Below are 13,952 nucleotides of genomic sequence, written 5' to 3'. Positions count from 1 at the left end.
TGAAAGTGGGTATGGGAGTTCAATTGCCATTTGAATTTGAAAAAAGAATTGTATCCTCAACATGTGTACCTAATTGCATTCTGATCACCTCATTGTTTTCAACAGCATGAATTATTTACAAACAAATAGAATGCTGAATTGCAAGTCAAGCCAAAGGCCTTCTATACTTGGATAATGATTTTAATATGAAATACTTGAATTTGACAAAAAATAAAAATCCATATATACTTGGCATAAAGTCTGTTAAATGCCCAGAAAAACTATCAGTACCAGCTTAGTTAAAATTTATTTCAAATAATTAAAATTGAATCTGAATTGAGAATTCTTTAAAGGCTTGCTGTACTACCTTCACGTTAGTTGCATGTGCAGTCATATAAAATATTCACATATCTTGTACATACTTAACTATATGCAGTGTTGAAATAATCAAACATTGGCTGGGAAGGGAAGACCTTCCAGGGTTAGAGACTGAAAGAAGAAAGGAAAGCTCCCAGGTGAGAATTGGGATAGTCCACAACTTTTCGTGTTAGGCAAGGGTTAAGAGTTACTTTTGAGAGAGGACCCAGAGTTTTCATTTCTCTTTCTCTCTCTGTTTTTGTTTTTATTTAGATTAGTTTCTTTTATTATATTACAAAAAAAGCTTTAATAAAACCTTATTTTTAAAAAAAGAAAGAAAGAAAATAAACATTTTATATTTGTGCAGGTGCTATTTGATCACATGGGGTGTCTGAAGAAGTATGAAACTGTGCAAGATATTCTGAAGGAATTCTTTGACTTACGATTAAACTACTACAGCTTGCGCAAGGAGTGGCTTGTAGGGATGTTGGGGGCAGAATCCACCAAGCTTAACAATCAGGCTCGCTTTATTCTAGAGAAAATACAAGGGAAAATTACCATAGGTAAGAAACATGTGAAATTTAAAGTGCATTATGAAATTGATAAAGATGTAAGTGAAGGAAAATAGAAACATACAATTTTTAAAAATTGTAATTTGTTTTCTTTTGTTTCACATAGAGAATAAATCAAAGAGAGATTTGATTCAAATGTTAGTCCAGAGAGGCTATGAATCTGACCCGGTGAAAGCCTGGAAAGAAGCACAAGAAAAGGTAAACTATTTAGGTGATATGCAATTCCCTCTAATAGATTTTTTAAGGAAAATATTAATCTTCAGTCTTTCCTTCGGTATGAGAGGATGTTTATGATTGCAGCTTAAATTAGTCCCAAATTATGAGTAGTTAACTAATTTATAACAATGCAAGCTGTACATACAGCTTTGGCTGGATGTTTATCATCTTAGAGAAATTACATTGTTGACTTTGGTCTTTGCCACATAGCTGTTTGCTATTTCTGTACAGCTCCATAAACTATTTCCTGGATTACATGTCCCATCATCCCTGGCCATTGACCATGATGGCTGGGGAAAATGAGAGATGTAGTATGACTACAGCCGGAGATTATCCTATCAGTACCTCAAGCTGAGTGGCAGAACTCCTTCTCCCAGTGAAAGTGCTCTGGCAAATAAATTAGCAGTTTCCAAAGATGAATGAGATGTCTGTAGAAAATCATGTAAATAATTCTCTTCTGATTATGCCAAACTCTGCCTCCATCTGCCACAATTACATGAGTAACTCTGCCCCTAAAACAGGGGCATTGTGTAACTCGTAGGCCACAGTAATTTTAAGACATTTCAAGTTAGTTTGTTTGAGAACCCACTGCTGTATTGTAGAGAGATTTGTGTGTTTCTAGCTGCACATTATAGCAGCTTTGGAACTTTGTGTCCTGGATACTATGCTATGATTTTTTTCCTCATTTTATTTATTTATTTTGCTCCTACCAGGATTCCTTGAGCTTCCCCTCTGTAGATCACCGGTATTGTAGACATTTAACCTAAATAAAATACAAAGTCTTTAAGTATACCCCTTTGTAGCCGTAGGATATATGAATAGCAGCATAACTATTATTATTATTATTATTATTATTATTATTATTATTATTATTATTATTATTCTAGGCAGCAGAAGAGGAAGAAATGCAGAACCTCAATGATGACAGTTCCGACTCTTCTGGATCTACCTCAGGCCCAGATTTCAACTACATCCTAAATATGTCTTTGTGGTGTCTTACTAAAGAGAAAGTAGAAGAAATCATTAAGCAGCGGGACACAAAAGTAGGTATCTTTCAGAGTTCCTGGCCGGAAAGTACTTCCTAGTCTGATGTATGTGCTGCTGCATTCTAAATTCTAAAATTTATCCCCCCAAACCCAAACTTGTGTCTCAGAATTTGCTCATTGGTTTCACCATTACAATGCTATTGATCAAACATATGTATATAAAAGGTACTATGTACAGATCTTTGCATGAGGATGACCGTATAGTCGCTGTCCTAGTTTTGTTTCATTAACATTTGCTTATCTTGGATGTTCAGAATATGTTTGTTCAAAAATCCTTTCTGTATTTGTCACCTTGAAGGGAAAGGATCTTGCTGACCTCAAGAGAAAATCTCCTTCAGACCTTTGGAAAGAAGATTTAGCAGCCTTTGTAGAAGAGCTTGATGTATGTACAGCATCAAGGATTAATGTTTCAGTTTCAGTTTGTCAACATAGTTTTTGTTTCAGCAAGTAGTCTAGCAAAACTGTTGTTTTTTAATATATCAAAGTCTGTTGGCAGAAGAGGTGAAATGAGGATCTGTGTAATTTTACATTTCAGAGCTGTGTTCTCAGACATATATTTGCTGTAGCTGTTACTGTGGCAGAAAACCCAGAATCCAGGGGGGTTCACCAGTCTGTAGGTTTTGCATTTGAGTTCAGCATGTTTAGCTTTGAGCGTCTATAGTTGTTTATTTATTGCCCAATTTTCCTACATACTTGTTTCGTAACGTGGTCTACCCATGTTTTTGGCAAAGACATTACATGCATAATACTTCTCTTTTAAAAGCTTTTGACTGGTTCTCAAATTGAAGACGTGGCAGGAATTACATAGATCCCCGCAAAGACTGACAAATAATAATCTTTCATCTGCTTTACATAAGGCTTTGTCCAAAATTACTCAGATGTATTACTCAAACATTCCTTAGGATTAGTAGCTAGTATTGCCTGTCTTGGATGACATAATGCAGTTATAGCATTATTTTAACCTCTTTTTTGTACTCTCTTTTTTTTCAAGCAGACATAGATTTTCTGTATGTAGTAGTAATAGTTCCTCTTTGGAGATGTTTATATTTTTCTTTCATTTGTGTTTATTTTTAGAAAGTAGAAGCACAGGAAAGAGAAGATGTCCTGTCTGGCATGACAGCAAAACCTATTAAAGGCAAAGTTGGTAAGCCCAAGATGAAGAAACTTCACTTAGAAGAGACTATGCCATCGCCATTTGGTAGGAGAATAGTTCCACAGATTACATCTGCTATGAAAGCTGATGCCAGTAAGAAACTGCTAAAAAAGAAGAAGGCAAGTCAATATATCTTGTTCCTTATTCTTATATATTATTTATTTTTTGTACAATTTATACCCTGCTTTTTATATCAAATATACTCAAGGCAGCTTAAAGACAATTACAGAAATGCTAAATAAACACATCAATTTAAAACACTAACAACAGTAAATGTAATATGATTTAAAAGCATTGGTAAAACAAAAGTCAATTAAGAGGAAATAATTTAAAATGCCCATAGTGCCTATCTCCAGTGCCCATCTAGAAGTGGACAACTTAGCAACTAAGGAGCCAGACATCCCTGTCAAGGGGAGCTGTTCCAAATTTTGGGCACTACAACCAAAACCACCCTATGTCTCATGTTGGTCCATTCACATTGGCTAAAGGGGACACAGAGAAAAGGTCTTGAAGACTGAATTAAGTGACTTGGACAGGTTCATATGGGAGGAGGCAATTCTTGATAGAGACCTGAATGGCCTGGGATCAGGATATAAAGATCAAACCAGAACTTTGCCAATCTGTTTCTGGATTCCATTCAATCACTGAAGCTGGTAGATGATTAACATAAAATGAACCAGTCTGGTAACCTCAGGCAAAACACGGGCAGCTGCCTTGTCCAATTGAAGTTTGCAGACTTCAAGGGCAGCCCTGTGGAATGTGCACTACAGTAATCCAACCTGGAAGTATCTGGACTGAGTGTGAATGATTAAGGGTTCCCCCCACCCCCCAGATTGAGGGCATCATTCTCATCTGGGCAACCTTTGGGAGGGCATAGGCTAAAGTGAGAGAAACAACAATAGGCTAGTTTCTACACACACACACACACACACACACACACACACACACACGCCTCCATCTGGGCAACCAGCCAGGCAGAAATGTTCAGGGAGAGTAAGACTGGTGAAGGTTGTGACCTGGGGGGGGGGGGGAGGAGTCCTATGGACCAGATAGAGAGCCCTACATGAATTGAAGTTCCTAAAAGGAGTCTGGAATATTGCACCAGCTCAGCAAACTTTATTACACCCAGCCATTACATTGACCTAATTCGTTTGGTTAAATTTCCAGGGAGAACTGGATACTCTAGCAATAAAACTGGAATTTGATGAAGAGTTTGGTAGCATACCAGTCGAAGGTGCTGGTGAAGATTCGCTGAATACCACTGTCCCAGTGGCCAGCCCAGTGGCCAGCCCAGTGGTCAGCCCAGTGGCCAAAACACCTAAGCCCAAGAGAGAGAAGAAGGAGCCTGGTAAGTAAACAGAGAGTGACTTTGGATGTCACAAAGAAGCATCGCTAGCTGAATTCATGGATATCAGAAGGAAAGCTCATGTGGAGAAATTGAGTGGGGTCTAGATTCACAGTGCCTTGTTCCAAGAAGCACCATCAGCCAAATACTCAGTGTGCAGAACTGCTCTGTAATGCCTGAAGCAATAGCACATAGATATGCTGCAGGTATAGATATGGACATAAAAATGATTGTTTTTTTAAAAAGGAACTGCACATCTCGGTGTGCAGCTACTTTCTGGATACCCAGAGTTTTCCCTCTCTTCACGGCTGCCAAAGACTTTGGGTTTAAGAAGCAGCTCTGTATTTTGGCAGTTCTCTGAAAGAACTTGAACAAGCACATGGTTTAGATTGGTTGGAACTATGTGCTCAAGTCAAAGGGATCCATGTGAAGTGGTCTCCATGGTTCTCAGGGAAGCATTGATACTGATTAGTGTGGCTTATTTGTTGCCCTGCCTTTTGGTTAATAGACTCGTGAAAGGTGTGAATTTACCAGGTGTTTTGCCAAATGCAATAGTTCTTTTGGATTCAGTGAAGAGCAGAGGGGACAAGTAGATATCTTACCGTTTTATATGACATGAGTTTCAAAACTGGCATCCCCACCTGCATCTTGTATTTGGAGTGCTTAATGAGGTAATGTGTTTCGACATAATTAACCTGGAAAATGAAAATGCTTTAATGCAGGTTATTAAAAAAACTTTGTGTAGGGAGTATATGTAATAAAAGATTCTTTCCTGTTCTGAGAATTAAATTTTATTCTAGGCCCTAGGGTGAGAAGAACACCGTCTTCCGCCACAAAGTCCAGTGCGAAGAAAGTGAAGAAACGGAACCCGTGGTCAGATGATGAATCTAAATCTGAAAGTGACTTGGAGGAAAACGAACCTGTGATTATTCCAAGAGACTCGTTACTTAGAAGAGCCGCAGGTAATAATGAAAGTGCGTTTTTCAGTGTATGTGCAGAATGCAATGAGAGCCTTCTAGAGCTATTTAGCTAAAAGGGGGGGGGCACTGCTCCTTTCAAGGGATACTTGTCCACTGTACCTGCTTGTGTGCACAGGGTTTCCACTGAATATACCTTAATAAAGGCTCACCATAATTTTCTTCTTGAAATGTACGGTATTGCACAACAGATGACTGTGTTTGGGCATCATGCAAACCGTGGGGTATGAGCCGCAGCCTTAGGTTTGACTCTCCTCCCTCTCAAAAGCCAGCTTCATGAACTATGGTTTCAAACAAACCACAGCTAAAATCAACCACAGTTTATTGGGTGGTTGACAGAAGTAAAAGCTTCCAAATTCATCTTCGCAGCTTATGCTCCAGGAGAAAAGTGTGCAAGCCTAAAGCTTGCTGTGGTGTATTATTTCCATGATTACCTGTGGTTTATCACGACATCAAAGTGTACCTTATATTTTGCATAGCTTTGGTCTCAGGATACAAACTACGGACTTTTAAAAACAGATGTTTAAATGTAGGTGACACACTGAATGATTAATTGGAGAAAATTAGCCGGGGAATTCAAGCCAAACATGCAGAAACAAGTTTTTCCCCCCTGGGAAACATGCTTTCACTGGCAGGATTAAGAGAAAATAGGTGTGATGCAAGCTGGTTAAAACTTCAATGCCAAGGACCAAAGCGAATATCACTTATCCCATGGAGACAATTATTTTTGATAATAAATGCTCAGTGGGCAAGATACTGACACTTCCTCATCCTGGCACTTGGCAAGGCTATGATTTTGAGTGAATCTTATTACCTCCCTAGTTATAAGTGTGTACACACATATATGTATATACAGAATCCCTAATTTTATTTGTATGCTGCCATAGTTAAAATGATACTTAAGGCGGCTTACAACATGAGAAAAATACATAATTCAAAGCATAACAAAGCATAACAAAAGTGGTCATAAACAATAAATAAAACATAAAAAAGCACACAAACAAATTGAACAATTTCCACATAAATCATAAGATCTAAAATAAAGATGCAAAAAATATAAATAACAGCAACAAACCACCCCCACCTCTGCAACACCCCAGTCTAAGAGTCTGTTCAGCAGCAACTTGCTTTTGTAGGTGGAGTCAGCCGCACCCTCCCAGCCAGGTGGAAAAATGCCTGCAAGGCAGGGAGCAGGTCTTCCAGGACTCACAGCCAATGCAGGGTGTGAGTGTGTGTGTGCTCTTAAGCTTGATTTTCAAGATGGCTTACAATTTGATTAAATTGCAGAAGCAACTCACTCAAAAAAGTGTCAAAACCCAAAAGAAAGCAAGAGCAGAAAACAAAACAGTCATCAACAGCATTAAATTACTTTTAAAACCACTAACGGAAAATTTACTCATGGGATTCAAAACCCCACTAAAAGCCTTTATAGATTACAGTGGTTTTAACCAGTGTCTAAAAACAGAAGTGGTTTTTCAGGGGGCCACTATGGAGGTGCTTTCTTGCCACCAGGTGAAACAAAATGAATGGCAAGTTGTTGTTGTTGTTGTTGTTGTTGTTGTTGTTGTTCTTCTTCTTCTTCTTCTTCTTCTTCTTCTTCTTCTTCTTCTTCTTCTTCTTCTTCTTCTTCTTCTTACCCTGCCCATCTGGCTGGGTGGCTTCCAACAAAGATTAAAAATACATTAAAACACCGGTCATTAAAAACTTCCCTAAACAGGGCTGCCTTCAGCACAAAACTACTTATTGTTTGTCTGAGTTTTATTTTTCTTCACATGTGTTTAGGTGCCCTGGGCAGAAAATGCCTAGCTCACCGTGGCGACTAGCAAAACCCGTTTTAAAGAGGCAAATCACATTTTATTAACCCAAATATCAAGCTTATTGAAGGTGGAAGTGATTTGACCATTAATCAAGTAGGGAGTGGTCTCTGTCCCTTTATTGTAAATAGGCCTAGGCTGAAACCTGATTGGATAGTCAGAAAATCATCTCACTGGCAATTGGCCAGCAGTTAAAGCACACCATTGGTTTAGAGCGCTGTCCAGAGCAGTTGAAGCAACACCCAGCTAGATCAATTAACCCAAAGGAATAAAGAAGACAAATAAGCCAATGCTGGGAGAGGAAGCACCAGAAACAGAAGTGGTGCTGACAGAGTTAGATACACAACCCTCAAGCCCTCGACCCCTTACAGTCCTTTGCAAACTGATGCAACAATTATGAAATATTACTATTTCATTTTATATACTGCCATTTATCAAAAGATCTCAGGGTGTTGTACATTAGAAACACATTACAAAACATCCATGATAAAAACAGTAAAAAGCATATTGACGGATGGCCTAATAGTAAAATAATAATAATAACAGTCCCCCCCCCGCCCCACTTTCACAGGCCATAGATTATTTAATAGCATAGGTCTTGGTAAAGAGGAATGTTTTTGTCTGGTGTCTGAAGACATGTGGTGATGGCGCCAGGGGAACCTCTCTGGGGAGACCATTCCACAATCTGGGAGCATAGAGAAGGGCCTCAGATGACAAGCGCAGGGTCTGGGTCAGTTTGTATGGGGAGAGACGGTCCTTTTTGTCAAGATAGATGACACAGTTCCATCAAGGAATGTTTGCTTAGTTTTGTATGTGCCTTTACCAGAGAGCTTTCTGGTAGCTTTCCTTTAGAGGAGATTGCAGTGTAGTTCATTTCTTTGTTGTTTACAGATCATTAGTGTCTCCCCATGGATGGGCTGCTAGTCTTTATCCCTTATGGGAAAAGTTACTTGTTCATCTTACTCTAAGCTGCCATGCCCTCCACGTTTGTCATTTTCTTAAGGTATGCACGGTATCTTGCATCAGACACTTTAGGGTTGACATTTCCTAGAATGTGCAATGTAGAAATTCACAAATAAATATTGATGCCATTATCTGTCTTCACAGCTGAAAGGCCGAAGTACACCTTTGATTTCTCGGAAGAGGAAGATGATGGTGAGGGTGACGAAGATGCTAACAATAATAATGATCTAGATGAACTGAAAATAAAAACATCTCCCATCATCAATGACAGAGAAGATGAATTTGAGCCCTCGGATGGTCTAGAAAAGGATGAATATGACTTCTCCCCAGTCAAATCAAAACCTTCTCCAGAGTAAGTTCAGTAACTTCAAGAAAGTGTGTCTGACAAATATGCGAGAACAAATCTACCTGTTTGAAGAAGTGGCCAGTCCTCCCTGGTGTGTTTACCTTAGCCTTATTGTCCTTTAAAATGTGAAGATACATGCCATTGAGGCACTCTTTGATAAAAATCCTTAGACCAGGCACAAACCATCTTGGTGCTGTTCAAATGTTGTAGTCTACAACCTCCATCAACCCCACTCACCATGGCCAGTGATCACAGATTATGGGAGTTGTAGTCCACAACATGTGGATGGCCCACTTTGCCTTAAAAACTTGGATTCTCATCTGTACCTATTAATATGCGTTTTCTGTGGAATAGCCCAGTATTGCATTATTAATACCCAACAGCCAACTACTGTGGCTTGTCAGGTGCTTGACAACTCCTGTCCCCGTTTAGGCATGTCTTAAAAAAGGTGTGCCTTGGATTTGGATGAATCCCAAATGCCATCTCTCTCATGGCTGCAATTTTCAGGCCAGCTGCCCCCCAAATGGTAGGAGAGATTAAGTGATTCACGCCCCAGAAAAAAAATAACTGTAGCTATCCTATCTTGATAATTTTAGCAAGTTTCAAGCCATCAGAAGGAGAGAAACATTGCCTGCAAATTTAATACAATTCTGGCCAAAAATAAAAAAGGATTCTTTCTTTGGTTTTAATGGTGGGGAAATGGAGAGAGAGAGAGAGAGAGAGAGAGAGAGAGAGAGAGAGATAAAATTCAGGTGTGTCTTTGGATCTAGTTTGGTTTTCCCATTACTGAATGGGGTGGGCAGGGGTTGGGTAACTTCAGGCCCCAAGCTGAATCAGACAGCACTTACGAATTGGCGCAAGTCAAGTTGGACTCTTTATGAAGTGGTGAATCAGGGTCCATGATTGGTGACCTGCATTGGGCTTATGTGTTTGCAAATTGTGCAGAGCTTCTGCCCTTGTGAAAGTAACTAATGGTTTCAAGTGCATGGTGCAACAGATAGTTAAGTTTTCATTTTTACAACAGGAAGATTTCCCCAGAGAAGACCAATGAAGACTTCGGCAACCTCTTCACCTTTCCTTCTTATTCCCGGAAAGCCAATATTGGTAGGTATATATGTATATATGTTAATACAGTATTTCTGATATATCTACGAAGATAGCAATGTGCTTGGAATATATGAATTCATTAGATCTGCCTCAAATTGCATACCTCAAGGAGCGATCATTTTCCAGTCAGGCAGTCAGCCGCCAAGATTTCAAAACTTTGAATTGTACGAGCATGAAGGAAGCAAAAGATGTTTAGTATGCAATGTGCTAGTCTTGTTCCCAAAAAGCTTAGAAGCTGTCTGAAAAAGCTCTGCCACTGTGCTCACGCCAGATGCCAACCCCCTCACAGAACCCATGTCCCGGAAAATGGTAGGTCTGCCCTGTTACGGTCCATCTCTGAGATGTGACAAGCTATAAAAGGGTTGCTAGATTATAAGAAGACCAGGACAGTGGTGTATGAAGTACACAATGCTTCAGCTTGTTCTGTGAACCGCCCTGAAACCTCTGGGGTATTGGGTGGTATGTAAATTCAATAAATAATAATAATAAATAACTTGCACTGGTTTCTCAAGGGGTGGGCAACTTGGTGTGCAATCCAGTGCTGAGCAAGCCAACCACTTCTCCCCATTAAGTACCCACCCATTATCTGCCACTGTGGGGGTCAGGAAGGAGTCACCCATACAAAGGCACAAACTGTGTAATCTTAGAAGTAAGTGAATGCTGGTAAGCTTGAATGGGAGGTAGCATATTTCAAACATTAAGATCTTATGTGTGTGTGGGGGGGGGGTAAAGTTTAATTTTAATGTGAGGAAGTAGAAAGCGTTCCTATATTTAGCCTAACTGTGAAAAGGGTGATGACACGACATGTTAAAACCTTTTATTTAGATACATCCAAGTTTGACAGTGATGACGAAGATTCAACACCAGTCTTCTCCTCCTCTTTTACTCAGAAACAGACAGAGAAATCTCCAAGTAAAGTGGTAGTTGCTAAAAAAGGCAAGTATTTGGATTTCCTGGTTAGCTTGCTCATTTAAAATATGCTCTATTGTGTTGCAGCAAAAGAAGTAGTAGCATTAACTAGAGCCAAATTAATATCATGTCAAGCCATGACCTGAATACTACAGTCATACCTTGGGTTGAAGTAGCTTCGGGATAAGTATTTTCGGGTTGTGCGCTGCGGTGACCCGGAAGTAACGGACCGTGTTACTTCCGGGTTTCGCCGCTCGCACATGTGCAGATGGTAAAAATGACAGCACGCACATGCATGGAAGCGGCAAATCGTGACACACGCGGACGCGGGTTGCGTTTGATTCTGGATGTGAATGGGGCTCCGGAACGATCCCGTTCGCATCCAGAGGTACCACTGTATTCTTTAAGCATCAGTGCCAAAGCCTTTTAGTTCCATAATCCACCTCTAAATATATTGGGGGGTTCTTTTTGGGGGGATACCTTTGGTCCACTTAGCTTCAAACTGTCTACCCTGACTGGTAATGGCTGTCTACTTGTCTCAAGCCGAGGGTCTTCCCCTGTTTTGCTACCCTTCAGACTGCAGGTGGCAGAGACTAAATAGACAGGGGCCAGCAAACTTTTTCAGCAGGGGCCAGTCCACTGTCCCTCAGACCTTGTGGGGGACCGGACTATATTTTGAAGGGAAAAAATGAACCAATTCCTATGCCCCACAAATAACCCAGACATACATTTGAAATAAAAGGATGCATTCTACTCATGTAAAAACACGCTGATTACCGGACCGTCCGTGGGCCGAATTTAGAAGGCCAGATCTGGCCCCCGGGCCTTAGTTTGCCTATCAATGGAATAGGTTTTTATGGCTGCCAAGTCCTTTAATGTTCATAGTATTATTAATTAAATTTGTTAATACGTTTTTTAGTAGACAGCTAAGAAAACACATACCTTTCAGTCTGGAAAAAAAATCACCAAGGTATTTAAAACTGCTTAGTAGAGATATCCATGATTTCACTTCTTTGGATATAGCAAGTTTTTCTTCTTACCTCCTTTCTGGAGAATGAGTGAAATGCAGTTCCAGCATGAAAGGATAACTGTCTGCTAGCTACATTTATGGACTATGAACCTTCACCCTATGAAAGTACAGCAGTTGCACGTGGAGAGAGTCACATATATTGCCTCCGCAAAGCCCTGCTTCACTGTTACCTTCTCCCACTTCAGTCTAAACTAAGATTATGGGAAACTGAAAGACTGAAGCAAGATATGGGAGTCAGACGCCCACTGCCTATTCTATGTAATCTTTGCCTGTGCTAAGGGGAAGAGAAAGACGATCAAGGAGAAACTTGTCTACATCTTTTCTTGTTGTTGTTGTTGTTAATATTAGCACAATTCTTCCGTAGTGCCCTAATATTTTTTAAAAAAGATAAAACCATAGTATCACAGAGGGGTAATGCTAATCATAACAAAATACACAACAAAACCCCAGGCACTCAAATTAACGTATAACGTACATTATAATGTATATGACTAAAAGGATAGTCTATATTACCAGAAGGGTATTGCATCCCATTTCTGAATTTCACTAATATTTCCTATAATAAATCAAGCATACCTACATCTGTTTTCCAAAATTCATCTACATATGAGTTGTGTAAAAAAAAAAAATCTAATCTGGAATTTAGTTTTCAACACACAATATAACACTTCAAGAAGCACTGCAATTACTCTTCTGTATATATTAAAATCAGGAGCAGAAAATACTGATGTACAGTCAATTGCTAACAGGGGCAGAGTTATATGTTGCTCAGATTTGGAAAGAACAGTTGCAGAAGATATGGGACTGAACGGACGTTATCAGGAAAGAATATCAAATAATCATCAAGACAGATCCATAAAAAGATGGGCATTTTTATTAACTTTTGGAATATTCCAGATAACATAGTCCTGTGTAATTCTTTCCCACCCACATGATTTTGCATCCCATCTTCTTAAACAAAGTCGGATTTCTAATGCTTTCCTCCTTGTCGAACAATGCAAGTAAGTTTGTGGGTGGCTGGGACTGCAATGAACACAAAGGGTATCTGAACCCACACATGCAGAAAATCACAAGTCATTCTTGAGCCTTTAAAAGTGAAAAAGAAAGCGTAGGGAAGAAACAGAGCATTTCTTTGTAGAGGCTCTGCGTACTTGTAGGGAGAATCTGTTGTACTCATGGTAATGTAGTCTTTCTTAATATAATTAGCAGCAAAACTGCCGGCGGATGTGCCCTCTAAACCGAAAAGACCTCCTAAGCCCAAGAAGATGGAAATAATAAACTCTGATTCAGAACCTGAATTTGGCACCCCAAAGAAGGCTGCAACTCCCAAAGGTAACAGTTTGGACGTTGCCAAATTTCACTTGATGCAGCAATGCGAGTGTAGGGAAGAACAATTCTTTTTTTCTTCATCTCAGAATGAAGATCGTTTAATTGGAATGAAGCAGGGGTGGAGTGCAAATCAGCTGCTGCGCTTCTTTCCCATTTTGGCTGTTAATACGTGAAAGGGAAACTGACCTTTTAGCAAGATGTACATTATCTGGCTGTGGATGCAGGTCACACATACGTATCATGCCCTTGGGGAGGCTTGCATTTCTTCTTTACACTGGCAGTGAAAAGAGAGGATGCACGAAGCTGCTTTGAGGATGGGGCGGAATATACTCAGGGTGTGGAATCAGATTCAGGGCTTATGATAGCCTAGCTGGAGAGTCACATTAACACAAACTGTTATGTAGTATCACAAACTTGTAAAGGTAAAGGGACCCCTGACCATTAGGTCCAGTCATGGCCAACTCTGGGGTTGTGGCGCTCATCTTGCTTTATTGGCCGAGGGAGCCGGCATACAGCTTCCGGGTCATGTGGCCAGCATGACTAAGCTGCTTCTGGCAAACCAGAGCAGCGCACGGAAATGCCGTTTACTTTCCCACCGGAGCGGTACCTATTTATTTACTTGCACTTTGACATGCTTTCGAACTGCTAGGTTGGCAGGAGCTGGGACTGAACAACGGGAGCTCACCCCGTCGCGGGGATTCGAACTGCCGACCTTCCAATCGGCAAGCCCAAGAGGCTCAGTGGTTTAACCCACAGCGCCACCCACCTCCCAGATCTTAAATCTTGTGTTCAACTGTTGTCGCCGAGAG

The 13,952-nt window shown here is 40.2% G+C and overlaps 2 protein-coding genes across 12 annotated transcripts in view; one reads left to right on the top strand and one right to left on the bottom strand.

Annotated features, from left to right (window-relative positions):
• Window positions 1-13,952, bottom strand: part of LOC310689957 (uncharacterized protein) — a 621,685-nt gene that overhangs the window by 258,894 nt on the left and 348,839 nt on the right. The window lies entirely within an intron of this gene.
• TOP2B (DNA topoisomerase II beta) overlaps window positions 1-13,952 on the top strand; it is a 47,475-nt gene that overhangs the window by 30,671 nt on the left and 2,852 nt on the right. For 4 of the 8 annotated variants that reach the window (XM_083467781.1, XM_083467779.1, XM_083467775.1 and 1 more), the window contains exons 24-34: window positions 704-899; window positions 1,015-1,106; window positions 2,012-2,167; window positions 2,469-2,552; window positions 3,245-3,442; window positions 4,491-4,671; window positions 5,469-5,630; window positions 8,567-8,774; window positions 9,793-9,872; window positions 10,701-10,811; window positions 13,021-13,146. In XM_083467781.1, coding sequence (XP_083323907.1) covers window positions 704-899; window positions 1,015-1,106; window positions 2,012-2,167; window positions 2,469-2,552; window positions 3,245-3,442; window positions 4,491-4,671; window positions 5,469-5,630; window positions 8,567-8,774; window positions 9,793-9,872; window positions 10,701-10,811; window positions 13,021-13,146 — 1,594 coding nt within the window. Of the gene's footprint in view, window positions 1-703; window positions 900-1,014; window positions 1,107-2,011; window positions 2,168-2,468; window positions 2,553-3,244; window positions 3,447-4,490; window positions 4,672-5,468; window positions 5,631-8,566; window positions 8,775-9,792; window positions 9,873-10,700; window positions 10,812-13,020; window positions 13,147-13,952 lie in introns of all 8 variants that reach the window. The other 4 variants (XM_083467780.1, XM_083467777.1, XM_083467778.1 and 1 more) reach the window with 3 other exon arrangements.

Source organism: Podarcis liolepis (assembly GCF_965112155.1).
Source record: "Podarcis liolepis genome assembly, chromosome: 12".
Classification (NCBI taxonomy): domain Eukaryota; kingdom Metazoa; phylum Chordata; class Lepidosauria; order Squamata; family Lacertidae; genus Podarcis; species Podarcis liolepis.
Note: the sequence above shows the minus strand (reverse complement) of the source record. Positions and strands in the feature narration are given on the sequence as shown.